The 24,708-nt window shown below is 37.9% G+C and overlaps 1 protein-coding gene across 6 annotated transcripts in view; it reads right to left on the bottom strand.

The window, feature by feature from the left end:
- Positions 1-24,708, bottom strand: part of C2CD3 (C2 domain containing 3 centriole elongation regulator) — a 187,131-nt gene that overhangs the window by 158,665 nt on the left and 3,758 nt on the right. For all 6 annotated transcript variants that reach the window (XM_049889842.1, XM_049889843.1, XM_049889840.1 and 3 more), the window contains exons 3-5: positions 19,789-19,946; positions 6,248-6,471; positions 5,118-5,365 (exon numbers count right to left, since the gene is read on the bottom strand). In XM_049889842.1, the coding sequence (XP_049745799.1) occupies positions 5,118-5,365; positions 6,248-6,471; positions 19,789-19,946 (630 nt within the window). The remainder of the gene's footprint in view (positions 1-5,117; positions 5,366-6,247; positions 6,472-19,788; positions 19,947-24,708) is intronic.

Raw genomic sequence — 24,708 nt, 5'->3', positions numbered from 1 at the left:
TATGGCAGGTTAATGGAAAAATCAGGTTGGAGCCCAGTCTTGAGACGTTCCTACTAGTAAAATTTACTTCACTCCTAAATAACGATAACAATGTAATTATAGCAGGTAACATTTATTGAACCTTTATCATGTGCTAGGTACTATTCTAGCTATTTTATCTATATTAACTCATTTAATCCTCTCAATAACCCTCTTAATTTTCCAGATGAAGAAATTCTGGCAGAGAGAAGCAGCAGCTTGCCTAAGTTATGCACGCAGCACATGTACAGCCAGAATGACGCCATATCCTGTGCTTTTAACCAATATGCTACACATGGGTTTGCTTTACTTCTTAGGCTTCCTTTTAAAAGCTGAGGACCAGCAGTGTTGTTCTGGGAAGTACTGTCATTTTCTTGAGGTTCCACAGTTCCTTAGAAGGTAAATAGGACCAGAAACTAAGTGCCTGCTTCCTAGTCTGGAGATTTATAGCTTTTAACAGTAAGGAAGACATGTGGTCAGGCCATGGAAAAAAAAAAAACCCAACCAGATGCACGAACATCTGACATTTGCTAATATCACATAAAAACTTCTTAAAAACTTAGATATCATGTTCAATATGTGATGTGAGAAATATAACGAAACAAAAAGGAAATAAAGGTCACCATATGGTAGGCAGAATTTTAAGAAACCCCGCCCCCCCCAAGATTCCCATCCCCTGGTACACATATACCTTGTCCAAGTTATTTAATTACTAATCTAGCTACTGCTGTGAATGGATTCTGCAGATGTAATTAAGGTCCCAAATCAGCCTGGAAACCCTGGTGGCATAGTGGTTAAGTGCTATGGCTACTAACCAAGAGGTCAGCAGTTCAATTCCACCATGTGCTCCCTGGAAACTCTATGGGGCAGTTCTACTCTGTCCTATAGGGTCGCTATGAATCAGAATTGACTCGACAGCAGTGGGTTTTTTAAATCAGCCTACCTTAAAGCAAGGAGATTATCTTGGTGGGCAGATCTAACCCCATGAACCTTTTTAAAAGTAGACTTTTCTCTGGCTGGCTGCAGAAGAGGAAGTCAGAGATTTGAAGCATGAGAAGGATTTAATGTATTGTTTGCTGGTTTGAAGATGGAGGGGGCCATGTGGCAAGAAATGCAGGCAGCCTCTGGCAGCTAAAAGTGGCTCCCGGCTGACAGCCAGCAAGGAAACAGCACCTGAGTCCTATAACTCCAAAGAACTGAATTCTGCCAGCAACAAAAATGAGCTTGGAAGTGAATTCTTCCCCAGAGTCTCCAGATGGGAGCTCAGGATATACCTTGTGATATCCGAAGCACAGAAGTCAACCACACCATGCTAAACTTCTTACCTACAGAACTGTGAAGTAATAAAAGGGTGTTGTTTTAAGCCACTAAAACAACAACAACAGAAAATTAATATACCCATTAATACCACTACTCAAGAACATCCACTGTTAATATTTTGATGTCTTATAGATTTTTTAAAATTGTACTTTAGATGAATGTTTACAGAACTAGCTTCTTATTAAATAACATGTACATATATTGTTTTGTGATATTTGTTTTACTGATTTTTATCTACCATGTATACACTTGTATTATGTACTTTTTTTTTATGTACAACTATTTTGCTTTTGCAAAAATGCGGTATAATATATACTGTTTGTAACTGCTTTTTCATTTAACAATATACATTAACTTTTTTCTGTCAATGGCTGCACAGTATTTCATTCAGAACTTACTGTATTTATATTTAATTTTACATTTATTTAAAAAAGATTTTAAAACTCGGGATTCAGCTAGGAAGAGACTATTCATTGAGAAAGGCTGAGGAAAATATGGTCTGCTAGCATTGGAAATTTGGCAGACATCTAAGTTTTCCAGCTAAAGAAGCTTGGTATATGACAGCGAACTCTTAATTTCTAGTTAGCACTTGGCTTTATTTGATATGGTTTAAAGTTTTTTAATGAGGCTGTTGCACTCAATAAATACAAATGAAGTGCTCAATGATCAGTAATGCCATAATAAATTCTGTTAGATTTCAGAGCCATTTACAAAAATAATTTTTCTGCTGACACTCAAAATGTTTCAAGAGAGATGACACTGTTAGTACTTTATGATCTAACCATACCAAACTATTTTCATTTCCTTAAACACAATACTTCCTCTATGCTGTCAAAGTTCCTAAAATTTAACTCAAAGAATTTATCATGTAGGGTTATAACTGCCTCCCTCAATCACTTCTGAGTTCAGGGGTTGGCTCTTGTTGGTCTTTGTATCCTTGGTGCCTGGTACAGTGCCTGGCATATATCAGGCACTTGATAAAATGTTTTCAAACGAATACTTCCACTGTTACATACATCACACATGGCTGTAATGCACCGCCTTTAGAATCTGTCTCCTTTACTAGAGTGAATTCCGTGAGGGCAGACACTGAGTCTTATTTATCTTTGTATCCCAATGCTCAGAACAATGACTGGCACACAATAGACGCTCAAAAGATTTCATCTCTATTAAATGTAAACTTCTCTAGGAATTGGTAATATTTTAAGAGTTACTTAATCATCTGAATCCAAAAGGTTTCACTGCTGAGATAGCCATGATGTGCAAAAGGATCTCTAAAGTCTAAGCCATGGCAATGAGAATATTTTTTCTCCACTTCTCAAGGGGAAGCTGGTACCCTACAATATGAGCTGTCACGGAATCTTCCACGTGATGCCAGTTCAATAATCATTTCCTGAGCACACAGAAAGGGCAATCAGATGAGTTCAGGACAAATATTTCCCTTGTTTATGTCTTATATGCCCCTCGTACGGCCCCCGCTAAACGCAAAGGTATACGGCTTCTAGTTTTTGTTTCAACTCCCTTCTATCTATTCTAAAGCCCAACTCTTACAAGCCGGTGTGTAGTTAATGTTTTGTAAATACTAGCTGGTTGGCTGATTTAGTTCTGCACTCCTTTTTCTGGTATAATAATACACTGAAGAAGAGAAAGATAATTAGGCTATGTATCTGCTGCGTCCCTCTCTTGACCTCAGCTCCAGACCTACTCAAGTGACCCACTTAATCTCAGTAAGTCAGGATCTCGAGGTTAAAATGAACCTCTAATGATCATATCCAACTGTCTATTCGGGGATTTAATCCAATCTGTAAGAGTCCCATCAGGAGGCTATCCAGCCCATGTTTGACCATTTCTAGTGATGGGAAACTCACTACCACTTGGAGCAGTCCTCTGCCACCTTTGCGCAGGCTGTACTATTAACACAGACTGAGCCAAAATCTGTCTTGTTTTATGTTTAAACTCACTGATCCCAGTAACTCTTATGGAAGAGGGTGCACACTGGCAGCCCATGGATTGTACCTGGCTGTGGACATGCTTTGTTTGGTCTGCCCAGTTGACCAGTAGTAATTATTTAAAAAAAAATTTTTTTTTAAAGCAAGTCTAGGTAAACAATGAACTTACAGTAGGATTAAGCAGAGGACTTTGTCGTAGAGTCTAAGATAATAATAGAACTGCTGCTGAGGAGCAGCTGCCCCCTTGACAGGATATGAGCTGCCCTGCTCACAATTCTTGCCCTGCTTCACAACAATTATATCACTTGGTTGGTCCCTGAAGGTACTCTGCTATCCTTGTCGTAGACAGTGTTAAAAACAAGTCACTTAAAAACTCTGAGCCTGTGTTTTCATTTTAAAATGGGGATAGTAATCCCTACCTTATATGGTTTTTGTGAGGTTTACATAAGATCATGTGTGTAAGGTACTTGGCATAGTAGCTAGCACAGAAGTAGTACACAATAAATGATAACTGTCTTCTACAGGCTAAATATTATCTTCTGGTGGAGTTACTCTCCTTAGGAGGAATTCACCTTCTTTACTCTAATGTTACCTTCTCATTAAGGCCTTCCTTTGCCAAACTATGTAAAACTAATATCCCCTCCTCTCAATTTTCCTGCATCATGTCCCTCTATTGCCATTATAATCATGAATACTACATACTTATTTATCTAGTTTGTCATTTGTCTTCCCCACTAGAATATAAGATCCATAAGCAGGATTTTTTTTTTTTTTAAATGCTATATTCCTGACATCTAGAAGAGTACCAGTTACTTGGCAGCTGCTGAATAAATAACTGCAGAATGAATGAATATCTTTCCCAACGCCTGGTGCCCAGGTGTACACAAAATATTCCAGGTGTGAGGTGACAAGTTCTGATTACAGTGGGACTATTTTCTTTCTTGCAAATATAGCCTAGGGTTGCATTAAAGACTAAAATTAGTAGATTATAATCTTGCAGTATATTTTTAAAAACAGGGGATCATAAGACATTTCAACTGAAAAATGTTCCCTTAATGTAAATTATGTACTCAGTTATTCAAAAGACTTTTATATGAATGCCACAGATACTGTAATTTGAAACTTTTATCTGTAGGGATGAAAACCAATTCCCGTTACGCTCCTGATGTCAGAGAAATAAACAGCCGACCATTATACAGTCGGTGTAACGTAGATGCCTCAACAGCTTTTATCATACTACATGGGGTAGTCTAATTCTGTTTCTCTTTGTTTTTTATTTCAAAGCCCTTACAAGGGTAAACTGACTCCTTCTACTTCTGTTTTAACAGCAGTCTAGCCAGAGTCATATTTAATTTCCAGGCTTAAGATCAGCACTGCTGTGCACTGCATGTCCGCACTGAGGCCAACAGTTTTCCAAAAGTGAAATGGGTTTGGTACTAGGTACACATAAATGATGATAATGAGACAGAAACCTAACCTACCTTGAAATAATTGGGAAAAAATAAGTGCTAATCATTTTCTGTGATAAAGACTCTCCTCCCACTGTCTAGGTTTCTTTTAAATGGTTTCTTCCCCAAACCTACAATTATAAACACCTAGTAATTATTTAGTAGTTACTTAGCAGTTTAATAGGGTTGCCTTTAAATAGTGAGAAATTCTGGAGTGTGGCAAGATTGCTCACTTTTATTTGGCTATTTATAGTTCGAACAGAAATCTCAGTTGCTCTTCATAGGCTGGCTAACAAGCAGAGTAATCTCAATAAATATAGCTTAGTCTCAGCTCACAAATACACGTAAATATATACATATAAATTTATATATATATATATACCTGAAAGAAGGTCCTTGGTAGGAGGGTTGTTTGAAGAAAGGATGCATGAGTCACTTTGACTCTTGGCAACTGTCCTAGTTTGAGGTTGGAATTCAGAACTGTTGAGAAGAGACATCTGTTTCCGTGGGGCTTCGCCCTTCAGAGTTACAGACTTTAAACTCTGTCCTGAATTAAGACGGTGCTGTAGTCCAAAGAAAGAGTCCTTTATTGTATCAGAGTTCTCCGCAAAGTACAAGTGGTCCTTCCCCCTGTTTTTCAAAAAAGAGAGAATTCAGGAATGTAGTTTCTATTATGCCAACATCCTACTCTGTCAGAGACAGAAAGTGGAGTGGTGCTTTATTGCAGTGTAGCCTAGACTCTGAAAAAGGTGATTTATTTCAATATTTTATTGTTTTAGGTGAAAGTTTGCATAGCAAATTAGGTTCCCATTTAACAATTTTTATCCAACTTGTTCCATGACATTGGTTACATTTTTTCACAATGTGTCAACATCCTCATTATAGCCACTCTTTTTGTTCTGTTTCCATTAATCTGGTTTCCCTGCCCCTCCTTAGCTTCTCATCTTTGTTTCAAGATAAATGTTGACCGTTCGGTCTCATATAGTTGATTATTTAAGCAAGCAGGGAGGAGACTGACTTGCTATGCGATTTTTTGTAAATCTGTTTTTCATCTCCCAAATGAAGGAAATAATAGATGTTTTACCAATAGTTGTGGCTTAAGTGAGACAATGAAACAGAGTTCAGCAAAGAACCTGATACAAAGAAAATGCTTAGTAAATAATTACTTAAAAAACTGTTTCTCTTACTCCATTCTATTTCAGAACGTACTGCCCTTTCCCTTTTTTTTCTCATAGACATCTATGATGGCATCTATACATCATTTAGTTGTTCTTATTTTTACGTCTGCCTCTCCACGAGAATGTCAGCAGTCCTTGAACACAGATATTGAGTCTTATAATTTCTATACCTGGCACCTATTACGGGACCAGAAACATACTGGGTACTTATTTGCTGAATGAATGACTATGTTCCTCTCTCCCTTTAGTCTTTTTACTCAACCACAAATGAAAGGCAGAAACTATGAGTACAGTGAGACTGGACAGATTGGCTGGTATTAGGCATGTTCATTACCTTGGAGTGGTTGACCTACTATTATTGGTTGTTAAATCTTTTCCATCAATTTTGGTGACAGGAATTCCATGAGGCCTGGATGGAACCGGAAACTGGGTATTGCTGGGTTCAATGTTCCCTCTGAGTCCCTGCTCAGATAAAAGCACGTTTTCTGTCACATCAGTGGTAGGAAGAGGATTGTAGCTGTCAAAAGTTTCTGACAAAGGCTCCAGGGCAAGTGAGACCTGAAAGAGAGATTAATACATCAGAAATTTTCTGTAGCACTGATTAGCTTATTTTAAGACTCCCTTGCTTAACATAATGTTCGCATTCCTTACAGGGTTAAGTTAAAATTCTGGCCTATCTCAGACGACTTATCTCTCACTGTGCTCCCCTCTTTCATCCCTCTGTCCTGGATACTCCAATTACTTCGGGTTCTCTAAATGCCCTTCATATTTCATTCCTTTCTGCCTTTGTATATACAGCTTCCTTCAGCATTACTTCCTTAGTGAAAACATCCAGGTAGAGGTGTCATGTCTATTCCCTTCTCTGTGTTTTTATACTCTGTGTCTATCCATCAATACAACCAACACCATTTATTGAACATTTTACTACAGGCCAGGCACTGTGTTAAGCTCCTCACACAGAGAAGGTCATGTAATGATATAGCTCTGTCAAACCCAACCCGTTGCCTTTGAGTCGATTCCGACTCATAGCAACCCTATAAGACAGAAGAGAACTGCCCCACAGAGTTTCCAAGGAGTGCCTGGTGGATTTTTTTTTTTTTTTTGGGTGAATTACTATTATTATTTTAATTTTTATAGTGCTTTAAGTGAAAGTTTACAAATCAAGTCAGTCACTCATACAAAAATTTACACACACCTTGCTATATACTCCTAATTGCTCTCCCCCTGATGAGACAGCACACTCCTTCCCTCCACTCTCTATTTTCTGGCCCAGTCAGCCAGCTTCTGGCCCCTACGCCCTCTCATCTCCCCTTCAGACAGGAGATGCCAACATAGTCTCATGTGTTCCCTTGATCCAAAAAGCTCACTCCTCACCAGTATCATTTTCTATCCCATAGTCTGGTCCAATCCCTGTCTGAAGAGTTGGCTTTGGGAATGGTTCCTGTCTTCAGCTAACAGAATTTGCGGTCTGAATGTGGGATCTGCATCCCACTGCTCTCCTGCTCCCTCAGGGGTTCTCTCGTGTTCCCTGTCAGGGCAGTTGTCGGTTATAGCAGGGCACCATCTAGTTCTTCTGCTCTCAGGATGATGCAGTCTCTCGTTTATGTGGTTCTTTCTGTCTATTGGGCTCATAATGACCTTGTGTCTTTGGTGTTCTTCATTCTTCTTTGATCCAGGTGGGTTGAGAGCCATTGATGATTCTTAGATGGCCACTTGCTAGTGTTTAAGACTCCAGAAGCCACTCTCCAAAGTGGGTTGTAGAATTTTTTCTTAATAGATTTTATTATGCCAATTGACTTGGATGTCCCCTGAAACCATGTTCCCCAAACCCTGAACCTGCTACGCTGGCCTTTGAAGCGTTCAGTTTATTCAGGAAACTTCTTTGCTTTTTGGTTTAGTCCCATTGTGAACTCTCCTGTATTGTGTGTTGTCCTTCCCTTTACCTAAAATAGTTCTTATCTACTATCTAATTAGTGAAAATCCCTCTCTCTCTTCCTTTCTCCTCCCTCTCGTAACAAAGAATGTTTTCTTCTCTGTTTAAACTATTTCTCAAGTTCTTATAATAGTGGTCTTATACAACATTCGTCCTTTTGCAACTGACTAATTTCACTCAGCATAATGCCTTCCAGGTTCCTCCATGTTATTAAGTGTTTCACAGATTCATTGCTGTTCTTTATCAAAGTGAAGTATTCCACTGTGTGAATATACCATGATTGATTTATCCATTCATCCATTGATGGACACCTTGGTTGCTTCCATCTTTTTGATATTGTAAACACTGCTGCAATGAACATGGGTGTGCATATATGTGTTCATGTAAAGGCTCTTATTTCTCTAGAATATATTCCAAGGAGTGGGATTGCTGGATCGTATGGTAGTTCTATTTCTAGTTTTTTTAAGGAAGCGCCAAATCGATTTCCAAAGTAGCTGTACCACTTTACATTTCTAACAACAGTATGTAAGTGTTCCAGTCTCTCCACAACCTCTACATTTATTGTTTTGTGTTTTTTGGGTTAACGCCAGCCTTGTTAGAGTGAGATGGAATCTCATTGTAGTTTTGATTTCCATTTCTCTAATGGCTAATGATCATAAGCATTTCCTCACGTACCTGTTAGCTACCTGAATGTCCTCTTTAGTGAAGTGCCTGTTCATACGTTTTGCCCATTTTTTAATTGGGTTATTTGTCTTCCTGTACTTGAGTTTTTGTAGTATTATGCAGATTTTAGAGATCAGGCACTGATCGGAAATGTCATAGCTAAAAACTTTTTCCCAGTCTGTAGGTAATTTTTTTATTCTTTTGGTGAAGTCTTTGGATGAGCATAGGTGTTTGATTTTTAGGAGCTCCCAGTTTTCTGGTTTCTTTTCTGCATTGTCAGTAATGTTTTATATACTGTATATGCCATGCATTAAGGCACCTAATGTTCTCCCTGTTTTTTCTTCCATGATCGTTACTGTTTTAGATTTTATATTTAGGTCTTTGATCCATTTTGAGCTTGATTTTGTGCATGGCATGAGGTATGGGCCTTGTTTCATTTTTTTTTTTTGCAGATGGACATCTAGTTATGCCAACACCGTTTGTTAAAAAGACTGTCTTTTCCCCATTTAATGGACTTTGTGCCTTTGTCAAAAATCAGCTGCTCTTATGTGGATGGATTTATGTCTGGATTCTCAATTCTGTTCCATTGGTCTATGAATCTGTTGTTGTACCAGTACCAGCCTGTTTTGACTACTGTGGCAGTATAATAGGTTCTAAAATCAGGTAGAGTGAAGCCTCCCACTTTGTTCTTTTTCAGTAATGCTTTACTTATCTGGGGCCTCTTTCCCTTCCATATGAAGTTGGTGATTTGTTTCTCCACCTCATTAAAAAAAAATCCTTGGAATTTGAATCGGAATTGCATTGTATCTATAGATCACTTTTGATAGAACAGACATTTTTAAAATGCTAAGTCTTCCTATCCATGAGCAAGGTATGTTTTTCTACTTATGTAGGTCTCTTTTGGTTTCCTGCAGTACTGTCTTACAGTTTTGATTGTATTTACATCTCTGGTAAGATTTATTCCTAAATATTTTATCTTCTTGGGGGCTACTGTAAATGGCATTGTTTTGGTGATTTCCTCTTTGATGTTCTTTTTTTTGGTGTAGAGGAATCCAACTGATTTTTTTATGTTTAGCTTGTATCCTGATACTCTGCTGAACCCTTCTATTAGTTTCAGTAGTTTTCTTGAGGACTCCTTAGGGTTTTCTGTGTATAAGATCACGTCATCTGCAAACAGAGATACTTTTACTTCTTCCTTATCAATCTGGATGCCCTTTATTTCTTTATCTAGCCTAATTGCTCTGGCTAGTACTTCCAGCACTATGTTGAAGGAGAGCGGTAACAAAGGGCATCCCTGTCTGGTTCCAGATCTCAAGGGGAATGCTTTCAAGCTCTCTCCATTTAGGATGATGTTGGCTGTTGGCTTTGCATAAATGCCCTTTATTATGTTGAGGAATTTTCCTTGTATTCTTATTTTGCTATTTTTATCATGAATGGGTGTTGAACTTTGTCAAATGCCTTCTCTGCATCAATTGATAAAATCATGTGATTCTTGTCTTTTGTTTTATTTATATGATGGATTACATTAACTGTTTTTCTAATGTTGAACCATCCCTGCATACCTGGTATGAATCCCACTTGGTCATGGTAAAAGATTTTTTTGGTATGTTGTTGAATTCCATTGGCTAGAACTTTGTTGAGGAGTTTTGCATCTAAGTTCATGAGGGATATAAGTCTGTAATTTTTTTTTGTGGTGTCTTTACCTGGTTTTGATATCAGGGATGTGTTGCCTTCATAGAATGAGTTTGGGAGTATTCCATCCTTGTCTATGCTCTGAAATACCTTTAGTAGTAGTGGTGTTTACTCTTCTCTGCAAGTTTGGTAGAACTCTGCAGTGAAGCCATCCGGACCAGGGCTTTTTTTTTGTTGTTGAGAGTTTTTTGATTACCTTTCTAATCTCTCCTTTTGTTATAGGTCTATTTAGTTGTTCTACCTCTGTTTGTGTTAGTTTAGGTAGGTAATGTGTTTCTAGGAACTCATCCGTTTCTTCTAGGTTTTCAAATTTGTTAGAGTACAATGTTTCTTAGTAACCTGATATGATTTTTAATTTCAGTTGGGTCTGTTGTAATATCGCCCATCTCATTTGCTTCCGCTCCTGTTTTTCTTTTGTCAGTTTGGCCAACGGTTTATTCATTTTGTTAATTTTTTCAAAAACCAGCTTTTGGTCTTGTTAACTCTTTCAATTGTTTTTCTGTTCTCTATTTCATTTAATTCTGCTCTAATTTTTATTATTTGCTTTCTTCTGCTGCCTGAGCGTTTCCTTTGTTGCTTTCTTTCTATTTGTTCATGTTGTAGGAATAATTCTTTGATTTTGGCCCTTTCTTCTTTTTGGATGTGTGCATTTATTAATATAAACTGACCTCTGAGCACTGCTTTCGCTGTGTCCCAAAGGTCTGATAGGAAGTGTTTTCATTCTCACTGGATTCTACGAATTTCTTTATTCCATCCTGAATGTCTTCTATAACCCCATCTTTTTTGAGCAGGGTATTGTTCAGTTTCCAAGTGTTTGATTTCTTTTCCCTGATTTTTCTGTTATTGATTTCTACTTTTATGGCCTTATGGTCAGAAAAGATGCTCTATAATATTTCGATGTTTTGGATTCTGCTAAGGCTTGCTTTATGACCTAATATGTGGTCTATTCTAGAGAATGTTCCATGTGTACTAGAAAAAAAAAGTATACTTGGCTGCTGTTAGGTGGAGTGTTCTGTATATATGTACAAGGTCAAGTTGGTGGATTGTCACATTTAGACCTTCCGTGTCTTTTACTGAGCTTCTTTCTGGATGACCTGTCCTTCACTGAAAGTGGTGTTCTGAAGTCTCCTACTATAATTGTGGAGTTGTCTATCTCACTTTTCAATGCTGTTAAGAGTCTGTTTTATGTATCTTGCAGCCCCATCACTGGATGCATAAATATTTAATATGGTTATATCCTTGTATACCGTCCCTTTAATTGTTATATAGCGTCCTTCCTTGTTTTTGTGGTGGATTTAGCTTTGAAGTCTATTTTGTCAGAAATTAATATTGCCACTCCCGCTCTTTTTTGATTTTTTTTTTTTTTTTTGCTTGATGTATTTTTTTTGCATCCTTTGAGGTTTAGTTTGTTTGTGCCTCTAAGTCTAAGGTGTGCCTCTTGTAGGCAGCATATAGACGGACCATGTTTTGTAATCCATTCTGCCACTCTGTTTCTTTTTTGGTGCATTTAGCCCATTTACATTCAGTGTAATTATGGATAGGTATTTTTATGAGTTTAGTGCTGTCATTCTGATGTCATTTTGACAGTTTCAGTTTCTCACTTCATTTTTTGCACTGACTAGTTTATCTTTCTATATTGCTTTCTTCCTCTTATTTGCTGTTGATTTTGTTTCTGCTGAGTCTCTATTTTTTTCTTGTATTTTACTTTGATGAGTAGGATTGTTAGTCTCCTTTGTGGTTACCTTAATATTTACCCCTATTTTTCTAAGTTTAAACCTAGCTTTTAATTCTTTATATCGCCTTGTCTTCCTCTCCATATGAAAGATCTATGACTACATTTCTTAGTCCCTCTTCATTGTTTTAATGTTGTCTTAATAAGATCGCTGTTTCCCTGTTTGAGCGTTTTTTTATCTTGATTTATTTTTGTGATTTCCCTGTCTGGGTTGACATCTGATTGCTCTGTCCAGTGTTCTAATCTTGGCTTGACACCTGATATTATTGATTTTCTAACCAAAGAACTCCCTTTAGTATTTTTTGCAGTTTTGGTTTGGTTTTCACAAATTCCCTAAACTTCTGTTTATCTGGAAATGTCCTAATCTCACCTTCATATTTGAGACAGTTTTGCTAGATATATGATTCTTGGCTGGCATTTTTTTTTCCTTCAGTGCTTTATATAAATCACCCCATTGCCTTCTTGGCTGCACGAGTAGTTTCTGCCAAGTAGTCTGAGCTTATTCTTACTGACTATCCTTTGTAGGTAACTTTTCCTTTATCCCTAGCTGCTTTTAAAATTCTCTTTTTACCTTTGGTTTTGGCAAGTTTGATTATAATACATCTTGGTGACTTTCTTTTAAAATCTACCTTATGAGAAGTTTGATGACCATCTTGGATAGGTATCTTCTGATTTTTCATGGTTATCAGGGAAGCTTCTGCCAACAAACCTGCAACAGTTCTCTCTGTGTCTTCTGTTATCCCTCCCTGTTCTGGTATTCCAATGAATCATAGGTTATTTCTCTTGATAGAGTTCCATGCGATTCTTAAGGTTTCTTAATTTTTTTTAATTTATCTGATTTTTCTTCAATTATATTGGTGCCAATGCCTTGTCTTCAAGCTCACCAATTCTGCCTTCCACTTGCTCAATTCTACTCCTCTGACTTTCTACTGAGTCGTCTAATTCTGTAATTTTATTTTTAATCTTCTGAATTTCTGATTGGTGTCTCTCTATGGATTCTTGCAGCTTATTAAAGTTTTCATTATGTTCTTGAATAATCTTTTTAATTTCTTCAACTGCTTTATCTCTGTGTTCCTTGGCTTGTTCTGAGTATTGCCTGATCTCCTTCCTGATGTCTTGAGTTCTTTAATCTTTCAAATTCTGCACCCAGTAATTCCAGGAAGGCACCTTCATCCAGAAGATCCCTCTATTTCCTGTTTTGAGAGCTTGTTGAAGTGATCATGGTCTGCTCTTTATGTGATTTGATATTGACTGTTGTCTCCATGCCATCTATAAGTTACTAGTTTATTTTATGATTGCTTACTATATCCTAGCTTCTTGCTTTGTTTCATTTTGATATGTCTAAATAGGTTGCTCGAGTGAGCTAGCTTGATTATTTTCGCCTTTGAAGCTTTAACGCCCTGTTATCAGACAGCTTGAGCTGTTAACAGGTATATAAGCCTAGAAGTCCATTCGCTTTTCTTATAGGGCTTCAGCTCAGGTGTCCAGGTAGTTGGTCATCAAGTGTGTGGTACAGGCTCTGTCCTACAGTCTTAGAGTGGCAGGGAGGATTGGTATAGGTACTGATATCTGGTTGCAGCAGGGGTTCATGCTCTCAACAATGCGGGGGGCTGACAACCGTCCCCCAAGTGTCTGTGAGGGAAGCATGTCCCTATTCCCTACAGCGCACAGGTGGGTGAGTTCTGCAGATGGACCCCGGGCACCCAGTGCTTTTCGCTGTAAGGACTGGGAGGTACCAGTTATCCTTGTACTCCTGTCGCGGGGGGTGGGTGACCTGAGTGGAACCACCTGTCCATAGTCCCCTGATGTGGGAAGGTGAGGACCCTGTTAACAGGCAAAGCGGTGCCAAACATCAAACACCCATCTCTCCACCACACAGCTGAAACAGTTACAGTCTGCCAAGAAGGGCCTATTCTCTTGAAATAGGCCCACACAGGTCCACGCAGAGGGGAAAGGTATTCAAAGTCCACGGACCATTTATGCCTAGACAGGAGCCACTTCTGTCCTGAGCTCCCCAGGTTAGTGGAGCAGGCAGACTATCTTTTCCCCAATTGTGAATTTATTTCTTTTCCAAGGCTGGGGCAATGGCTCAGGGCACGCAACGAGACCTATCTCGGGCCCAGAGAAATCGGCAGCCACTGAAGCTGGCTTCAGGGCTGGGGGTGCAGTAAAATGTATGCAAGTACTTAGCTTTTGCCAAAAGCGTCATTCTTCTCTGGTTCCGGAGCTATGAGTAGGCTGTGCAAGTGGTGTTTCTCCCTGAGGAAACTGCAGCAAACGCTACCACCAGCCCACTGCTGCTGTACCTGGTAATGCTGCCTGAGGGATCCTGGTGATTCAGGTCCGGTAACTCCTCTCTGCTTCTGAACAGTCTCTCCGTCCCCCTGCCGCTCAATCCGTTTTGTATCTTTGCCTTTGATGTTCAGGCCTTCTAGCTTGTCATAAATGTAATCATTTCACTTGTTTTTCTGGGTCTTTGTTGTAAGAGGGTTCACCGGAAGGGTCTGACTATTCTGCCATCTTGGCCTTGCCTCTGCCTGGTGGATTTGAACTGCTGACTCCTTCTTTCCTTAGCAGCTGTAGCACTTAAGCACTAAGCTATACCAGGGTTTCCATATTATCCTAAGTGGAAGATTAATAAGAAAGAAAGAAAAGAAAGAAGGAAAGAAAGAAAGGAAAAAAGGAGAGGTCTAGAGAAGGTATTTGTAACTTTTAGTTTGTTTATCATCCCAATTAGACTATAAATTCCTTGAAGGCATGGCCTGTCTGAAATAATTTTCCTGTGGACTAATTAGCATAGTACTTGATATGCACACAGTAGTTAACTTATGCATAAAAAAATGCATAGAAAGACTGAAATAGCACTTTCTGCATTCTTATTGTTATGTGCCTGGGAAAAATAAAGCTCTAGTTCTAAGCTGGGGCCTCAGAGAGGAGAGAAGGGAAGAAGGGAGGAACACTAAGAAGAAAAAGTAATCACTTAAAGTTTTTTTCATCATGTCATTCCTGAGTTCAGGTTTTCTATTTAAAAACTCTCTAGTCCTCTGACATAGGAGAAAAGCATAATGGAGGGATAAAAAATAAAGAGCCTAAAACAAAATCTTGGAGAAGACACTGGTTAATATGCTCCAAAAGAAAAGAACACTAGTGTTCAAACTTTAGTTTCTATAACAGAAGGAATTGTTTAAGCAGTCAAGATGCAAATAATGATGAATGGCCTAACACAAAAATGAAAGATTGCAATTAGATATTGTAAGATGTCTCTGGGAAGGTCAATAGAATAATTTATGCAGAGAAACTGCCAAGGCATAGACTCGATAAAATTCATTTGGCTCTTGATTAGAATTCTGTTCATGAACCAGGTAATATAAAGTCTTTTAAATCTATTAATCATCAAGATTTTTCTATAAAGACAAATGAAAGGAATGCAGCGGGATACTGTGTGCAGTGATCACTGTAATAGCATCACATAAAATCTTGGCTGCCCAAATGTAAATGTCAGAAAGTGTTCCCTTACATCACTTGCCAAAAGACAACCACTGGTATTCTAGAAACAAAGGAGGCACTTGTTTTAAAGGCTGCATCCCTGGTGTTAACAGTGACCTGCTGACTGATCACTGAGTTCTACTTTTTCCTAAGCAGATATGAACAATTAACAAAACAACTGAAAGGCCTAAACTACCACTGGCCCTTGAAGAAAGGGTTGGAAAAAGTCCACACACCTGCCTCATCCATCTTCCAATCAAAACACAGGTGCTGGCCTAAGTCCTCTGTTCAATGAAACAAATATTTACTGATGTCATCTCTGCAAGCTACACTCTGCACTAGCTGCCTGTAGCAAAGCAATTAAAAAAACATGTAACCTGACCCAGATGGTCACAGTACTTTGCAGAGAAACTTATAAAGAGGTGATTTTAATATAAAGCGATAAGTTCTGACATAAAGATGTATAGTTGGTGCTATGGGACTTGGGGAAGGGGTAACCTTTTGAGATAAGTTTCCTTCATTCTATAAAATACCTTTGAGATTTATCCATGTGGTTGCATGTATCAATAATTCATGTGTTTTTATTAGCTCAATAGTATTCACTGTTAATATGTTGCATCACACTGATTGATTTTCGATTACTGAAACATTTCCATTCCTGGGATAAATCCTACTTGGTTGTTGTCCTAGTTATCTAGTGCTGTTGTAACAAAAATACAAGTCGATGGCCTGAACAAACAGAAGTTTATTTTCTACAATCTAGTAGGCTACAAGTCCAAATTCAGGGCATCAGCTCCAGCAGAAGGCTTTCTCATTCTTTTAGCTCTGGAGAAAGGTCCTTGTCATCAATCTTCCCCTGGTAAAGGAGCTTCTCAGTGCAGGAACCCTGGGTCCAAAAGGTACCCTCTTCTCCTGGCTCTTGTTTCTTGGTTCTCTCTTTTATATCTCCGAAGAGATTGGCTTAAGACATAATCCAATCTCGTAAATTGAGTCCTGCCTCATTAACGTAACTGCTGATAATCCCATCTCATCAACATCATAGAGACAGGATTTAACACACACAGGAAAATCACATCACATCACAAAATGGTGGACAATCACACAATACTGGGAATCATGGCACAGTCAAACTGACACACATTTTGTGGGACACAATTCAGTCAATGACAGTTTTGGTGCTATTGTTCTTTGTGTATATTGCTGGATTCAACTTGCTAATATTTTGCTGAGGATTTTTACATCTAGGCTCATGAGGGATATTCGGTCTGTAGTTTTCTTTTGTTGTCTTTGTCTAGTTTTGTATCAAAGTGTTATATGCCTCACAAAAATAAGTTGAGAAGTATCTTCTGTGTGGAACTGGTATTAGTTTGTCTTTAAATGTTTGACAGAATTCACCAGTAAACCAGTTGGGCCTAGAGATTTCTTTTTCGGAAGGTTTTTAACTATAAATACAATTTCTTTAATAGTTATAAGTTTGTTTATCTAATTCATCTTGCGTGAGTTTTGGTAGTTTGTGGGTGTCTTAGTTATTTAGTGCTACTACAACAGAATTCCACAAGTGGATGGCTTTAACAAAGAGGAATTTGTTCTCCCACAGTTTAGGAGGCTAGAAATCCAAATTAAGAGTGCCAGCTCCAGGGGAAGGCTTTCTTTCTCTATCAGCTCTGGCAGAAGGTCCTCGTCATCAATCTTCCCCTGGTCTAGGAGCTTCTCAGCTCAGAGATCTCGGGTCCGCTCCCAGTGCTTCTTTCTTGGTGGCATGAGGTCCCCCATCTCTCTGCTCGCTTCTTTTATATCTCAAAGGAGATTGACTCAAGATACAGCCTAATTTTGTAGATTGAGTTTTGCCTTATTAACATAACTGCCTCTAATCCTGCCTCATTAACATCATAGAGATAGGATTTACAACACATAGAAAAATCACATCAGATGACAAAATGGTAGACAATCACACAATACTGGGAATCACGGCCCAGCCAAGTTGACACATATTTTTTGGGGACACAATTCAATCCACAACAGTGAGTTTTTTATTTTGCTGTTGTTGAGTATATACACAGCAAAACATACACTGATTCAATAGTTTCCACACATACCATTTAGTGGCACTGATTACATTCTTAGAGTTGTACAACCATTCTCACTCTCCTTTTCTAAGTTGTTCCTTCCTCATTAACATAAATTCACTGGCCCCTAAGGTTCTCATCTAATTTTTCAAGTTGCTGTTATCAATTTGATCCCATATAGTTCTTGAAGCCCTGGTAGCACAATGGTTAACAGCTTGGCTGCTCCCTGATGGACCAAATTACTGGGCTGAGGGCTGGGGACCATGGTAATTTGGTCCATCTAGATCAACTGGCATAACATAATTGATAAAGAAAATGTTCTACATCCTACTTTGGTGAGTAGTGTCTGGGGACTTAAAAAGTCAGAGTGGCCATCTAAGATACTCTACTGGTCCCACCCCTTCTGGAGCAAAGGAGAATGAAGGAAAATTGTTACAGGGAGAGTGTTGACGTGTTGTGGGGCTGGCAACCAATGTCACAAAATAGTATGTGTATTGTTTAATGAGAAACTAATTTCCTCTGTAAACTTTCATCTAAATTAAAAAAAAAAAAAGCTCGTACGCTAACCAAAATGTCAGCAGTTCAAATCTACCAGCCACTCCTTGGAAAGCCTATGGGGCAGTTCTTCTCTGTCCTATAGGGTTGTTATGAGTCAAAATCAACTCATGGGCAACAGGTTTGGTTTGGGTTTTAGACAGTTTTTAAAAGAGTATAATGCTCAAGGCAGACTTTTTTTTTTTTGCTAATTAAGCAAATTATTGCTTGGTTTTGAGAAGACTTCAGGGAATTTTTTTTTTTAAGGTTTAAAGATTATTTCAGGGCAATAGTTTCAGCGGGTAGTTTGTGGTTTTTGAAGACATTGTTGACATTGGATTTGCATGGATATTAGGCAGCTTAGTGTTGGGTGTGGTTTTAAAGAAATATTTTGAGTTCGAGTTAAAAGAAGTCTGGTTCATGTTGTCCAAGGAGAAATCTCTGCTTCAGATGACCAGTAGAGACTGATCAAATATAACCAAAAAAAACTAAACCCATTGCCGTCAAGTCAATTCTGACTCATAGCAGATCAAATGTAGGGCCATTTTAATTGACACTACAACCCATGTAAATAAATTGATTACTCATCTGCAAGTGCACTCACAAGGAACTGTATACAACTCAATTTACTCATTCTTTGATAATTATATCTTTGGGAAATTTATTCGGCAAGAAACAATCTGTCCTGCTTTTCTATATTTCTTTGTTCATCATTTTTGGACTAGTTTCTTAAATACCTGTTTGTTTTCTATATGAATTACAGAATATATTTGACAAGGTATTAACCCCCCTCCAAACTTCTAAGGAATGTGACTATAAAGAATTCTCTAAGAGGCTCTCCCTGAAGAGCCCTTCTCAGGAAAGAGACCCTTCTATGTTCTCCCTCAGCATCCTGTGCATACCTAAAGCAGACTATGTCTTATGCTGTGTCCTACGTGTTACTTTTTCTACTTCTTCCTACATGACTTTGGAAAACTAAATATAAAGACCATCTCTATTACAGCTGTAGCGTAAATTAGAGGCACACAACAATGTATAAAAAATTGTAAGGTGAATCAATGAATGAACATATCAAAGATATCACTTATATAAGTCAAACATGCATTTATTGATTAGCATTATGTTAACAGCAGGGCTTCGACGGTTCATTTGGTTTGACCCCCTGCTGAGAATCTGCCTGTCCACCCAAGATATACTGAATCAATCTACAGTTCAACAAGATCCCCAGGGGATTCTTATAAGTACATTCTTATTTACACGTAAGAATCACCTGGGAATCTTGTTTAAAATGTAGATTCTAATTCAATATATCTGGGGTGGAATGGCAAATTTTCATCAGGAGACTGAACTGGAAGGAACCCCTTTGAAGCCCTGGTTAGGAGCTCTGGGGAAAGCAAAGAAAGGAGATATCATTGTCCTACCTCCCAGGGAATCTATAGACTAATTAAAGGGAGACAACTAATATACAATTTTGGAGGATATGTAGGATTATAATTAGAACAATGATTATGTAATTAATGGTACTGCAAATTTAATAAGAGTACAGAAAAGAATAAGTGCAGTAGGAGCTGAGAAGGACTAGAACTTGAGAGAATTTGGATAAGTGGGGAACAAAGATAGGTTATAATTTCTGAATACGTGAACAAAGGCATTAGGTGGGAATTAGTATGATATACAGGAGTCACATACACATCCATCCTATAAACATACTCAACTATTTCTGACCAAAAAGTTTTATTTTATGGAGCAAAGAATTAAAATATTTTTACCTCAAGTTCTCCAAGTTTCCTAGATGTTGGTGAGACAATAGTAAAAAATCCATTGATTTGATGTGTTGGAGAAAGCTGGGCTAGTCCGCTGATCTGAACTCTACCAACTGGAAGATGATCAAGTCTGGTGATTACGTCCAGCACCAGCACAGCCATATCTATCCAGAAACAAGTACAATTTACTCAGATATTTTTCTTTTTTTTCAAACTCAGAGGAGCACCCATTAGAAAACTTTTACTTAAAGAATTTTTTATTTTATTTTCAAATAAACTAGGCACTTACCATACCATTTCAGGAGTGGAGGGTGAACCCAAGGTCAAAAGAACAGTAAAGTTTTAGAGAACAAGGACAAATACCTCACATGGAGGAAAAACAAAATTACATTGAATAAAAATATTTATCATACCAAGTAAGGAAAATACATTTAAAAGAGTATTGTTAAATTTATTTGCCTAGAACTTAGGCTTTGGTTTTTAACTATAAAGGCCACAAATTTCAGTTCTATCATTCTCACCACTTCTAGTTTTGGAGAGAGGGACTTTTGCACAGCTGCAAGGTTTGGGCTCTGCCTCCCAGGGGTATCTAATTGCTTACTCCTGGGTTGTATCTGGGGCCCTGAGATCAGATTCCCCTAGTTGCCATGGGACTTGGAACTAGGAGCGGAAATAAGCTTCTTAATGTATTCTTTAATTAATCATTAAGATCTAATGCCTTTATGGCCATAATTCACAGCAGGAAAAATATAATACATGCATACAGAATCAAAGATCATTTCAGGACAGTATGACTTCTGAATGTTTTCTTACCAAAGTTGAAAAAGTAGTTCATTTTACAAACCATTTGTTTAATACTATAGTGAAAAGAGCATAGAACTTGCAATTAGAAGAGCTGTGATTGTGTCCTGGCACCAATATTCACAAGCTACTTCTGTGTAAGTCACACTGCCTGTAAAGTAGATATCATAATGCCCACAGGATTGCTGCGTGAGGAATATGGGTACTGCGAGTAAACCACATAGCACAAACTCCTCACACATACTTGCTTGTTATATTACTTAAGGCAAATTACTTAACATATCACAGCCCGTTTTACCTATTCACTGTCATCAGAAAATCACACGTACTAATAGATGTAAAAGTGCTTTGTAGACTATAAAATGATGTAGAATAAGGAAAATCACCAACATTTGTGGCTACTTTACTAACAGTCAGGCTTTCCACGTCTCATTAATTTTTTTTAACTTATGATACAGGTGTTACTATCCCCATTTTGGATAAAACTGAAGGTGAGAGAGGTCATGTAACATTCCTAAATTCACCCATCTTTAAAGTGACAGAAGTGGGTTAAAACTCAGTTCTATCTGACTATAAAGTCTATTACACAATGCTGCTCCTAGGCAGAAAAAGTTTGATACCTAACTGGCTTCTGACCTCTAGCCTTCATTTTTTGCTGGGGAATTCGAATCCCTATTGTCTAGCACTCCACCCACTCCCATTTCTTTCAGATTTCTAAGCGAATCCTATTTAATGGAGAAAAAAAAAAAAAGGCAAAAAACAAGTGGTGAGGCCCAGTGAAGTAAAATTTTCTCAGTTTCTACTCTAACCTTCCCATGTTCCAAACATGTTCATGACCACTGCTATTTGCTACAACGGGATAGGAATGAGGGGGGAAAGATGTAAGAAGGCCAAGTTCATAATCTTACAATCTTTCTTATTTCCGGAGGCTGCGTGGCATAGTAGAAACACTATGATCTTAGAATCAGAGAATCCCTGAAATTAGGGCTGGACTTTGGTAAGTTGCTTTTAACTCTTTGGGCCTCAAATGCATCACCTAGAAAATGGAGACAATATCTCCTGCACATAAACAGGGCCTTAAAGCATGCATTCTTGTACTTCACAGAGGCTTCATCTTATTCCTCCCAGTGTATTTTCCCTTAAACAAAAGGTTCTAAAATTTTAAAGACTTTCTCACTAAAAAAAAGTCTTACTGTATTTAACCTATTTTTGCAATTGTCTTAACTTCTGTTCAGAGTAAGATGAGATAGATATAAAGAAATGAATACAGTATAACTATTCCATTTACTCCACAGCATTATTTTAAACACCAAATTAGATGAGGGGCTTGAAAGTATTCTGTAACCTGTAAAATGCTACTCATTTTCCCTTGTTCCTACACGTCATTGTTTCCTGAGGGACTCATAGTCCTTGTTCTAGCGCCCTCTTCTTTCCATCCTGGACTTATTCATGTTTCATGCTCATGTGTGACAACATGTTCGTTGATTTACCTTTCGAATTTTCTTTTCTTTTAAATGAAATATGCACACGCAAGAGTATACATAATTTAAATAATAAAACAAATGCCTAACATGCTTTCTCCCAAGTTTTCAGTTAGAGCACATATCCTTGTGAACTGATGTTTGATCACATCTCATCATTTTCTAAAAAATATTTTGTGCTCATGTCTGCAGCTGGGCCATCAATTATGAGATTCACCTCATATGTCTCCTATCCAAATCCTACCTTCTTCATGGCTTTTTTCCTAACTATAATCATGAAATTTGGGTGCTGGCACACTTGGTGTTCAGTTTCAATTTACTAATGGGAAAATTAAAGCCCAAGAGAACGAAGTGGCTTGCTCAAGGTCAAGCAGCAAGTACACAGAAGAAACAGGATCCGGGTTTCCTAGTTATTTATGATCACTTTAGCCTTTATTAATCTCCTAGAACATTCATATGGAACTTACTGTATATACCCAACAATTGGAGATTTAATTATATACTAACTGACATTGCTCATTACTGTTTCATGAATGTTAGTTTTGTTTTTTCAAATAATCTGGAAGTTCTTTTTGGATAGAGATTATATCTTAAATCGCTGTATCCTCCAGTGCCCAAGACTTTACATTTTTATAAGACTTGTACCTATAAGGTGCCAGGTACTAGAGCAATCACTTTACATTTTTTCATTTAATCTTTGCAAAAATCCCTGCCAGGTAAGTGTTATGATCCCTAAATAACAAATAGAAAACTGAGACTCTAAGACCTTAAGGAACCTCCCAGCATCACACTGCCATCCAATCCTGGAGCCAGAATTCAAACTCAACAGTCTGACTTCAAAGCATATGTATGCCAATTTAACCAGGTTGCTCCTTTGTGAAAAAACCTAGAAGGTGAAAGGGTAGTTGTTGGATCCCATTTTAGATGAGGAAAGAGGGTCAGAAATGCAAACGGACTTTCCCAAAGTCTCACAGCTGGTAAAAGTGATGGAAAAGTTCAGACATCAAGTTCGATGCATTATTTATTATACCAAAGGAATCTCAAATAAATGTCTGACTTGTTGATTACCATTTTAATAGGTACCTTCTCTTATTGAAGAATTGCTACTCTTCATTTTTAAAATTGTATAAAAATACCACCCAAGGATTTAAGTTTTAGGCTTACAGTATGACAATGTAAACTTAATATTCCCTTATTCACCACTGTTGGTTAAATCTGGGCAACGGAATATGGCTAATTAAACAATAGAGACCCAAGTCCACGAACCTTCTTTAGAAGATCTGATGAAGTCAAATGGTTGGCATAAAAATGAAGCGAAATATTCACTACAGCTATCAGTTAATAATTAAAAACCTGGGGGGAAAATGTTGCAAAAATAATAAACTGATAGCAAACCAAAGAAGAAGAGGTGGAGAGAGTATTTATTTTATTGCCCTGCCATTTTTCCTCCATCTTGTCTCTAGAATTGCCTTATCTTATCCATTGCTTAGTTCAGGCCCTTATTATATCTTACTTGGATTAGTGCGATAACCTAAATAGTCTTCTTGCCTTCAGTCTCTTCCCTCCAATCCACCTGAAAGTCACATGAACCTTCCTAAAATGCAGGTCTGAATAGGTAATTTTTAAAATAAAACATAGTGACTCTTTGCTGGGTATAGAATAAAGTCCAAAATCCTTAGCTTGACAACAGGAGTCCTCCCAAATATGGTTGCAAGTTTCCTTTCCAATTTAATCTTGCCTCATCTCCCTCCACAGACACTGCACTTCAGTCATTAAGCTACTCATTGCCCTAGAGCACCCTTCATACTTCCATATCTCCAGGTCTCTGCTCAGCATAGAATGCTCTGCTCTTTTTCTGAGGCCTAAATTAAATGGCATCTTTCCCATGAAGCCTTATAACCATAATTTTGGGAACGGATAGCTCACTCCTCTACATTCACAATAGCTTGTTTCACTCTTACAGTAAGCAAAATTCTCATAGCATGTTATCTATACTGTTTTAATAGCACCACTTTCTACCCATTATTAACTAAACTTCTCTGTGAACTTGGTTAGAATTAGATACTTCTCATTTTTTCTGACTCATTTTTGAAACCCCCACAGTGCCAACCACATTGACTAGCACATAGTAAGTATTCAATATGCATTTGTTGAATGACTAAATTACAGCATTTACTGTTGTGCTGTTCTTTATATTTTAATTTGATTTTTAAAAAATTTTTTCTTGACAGGATGTAAGCTACTTAAGGACAGGTTAGTTTTTAATTCACCTTTGACTCTCCATTATTCCTGGCCCACCAATGTTTACATGACACGTGCTTAATTTTTACTGACTCGAACCAGTATGATTTGATAAATAAGCCCACTACTCAAAATGTGTTTATGTGAACACCTGACCTGGATAAAGAATTAGCACAATACCCTTGGAATACTTTCTTCACACAGAAATGAAAAAATCTTGGCTTCCTGGATCCTTACAGAGGGATCCTTCTCTTCTCTGAAAACATGTATTGCTAACTCACTAAACTACTCAGCTGGCACTTAGAATGTATCATCTTGTATTATCAGTAAATTTTACATCTGCAGTCTCTTTCCTCAGGCATAATGTAAGCCAAAAGCAGAGACATTACACTTATTAACTGAA

This window comes from Elephas maximus, chromosome 7 (genome assembly GCF_024166365.1).
Source record: "Elephas maximus indicus isolate mEleMax1 chromosome 7, mEleMax1 primary haplotype, whole genome shotgun sequence".
NCBI classification, from domain to species: domain Eukaryota; kingdom Metazoa; phylum Chordata; class Mammalia; order Proboscidea; family Elephantidae; genus Elephas; species Elephas maximus.
The sequence above is the reverse complement of the archived record's forward strand: the minus strand, read 5'-3'. Positions and strand labels throughout refer to the sequence as shown.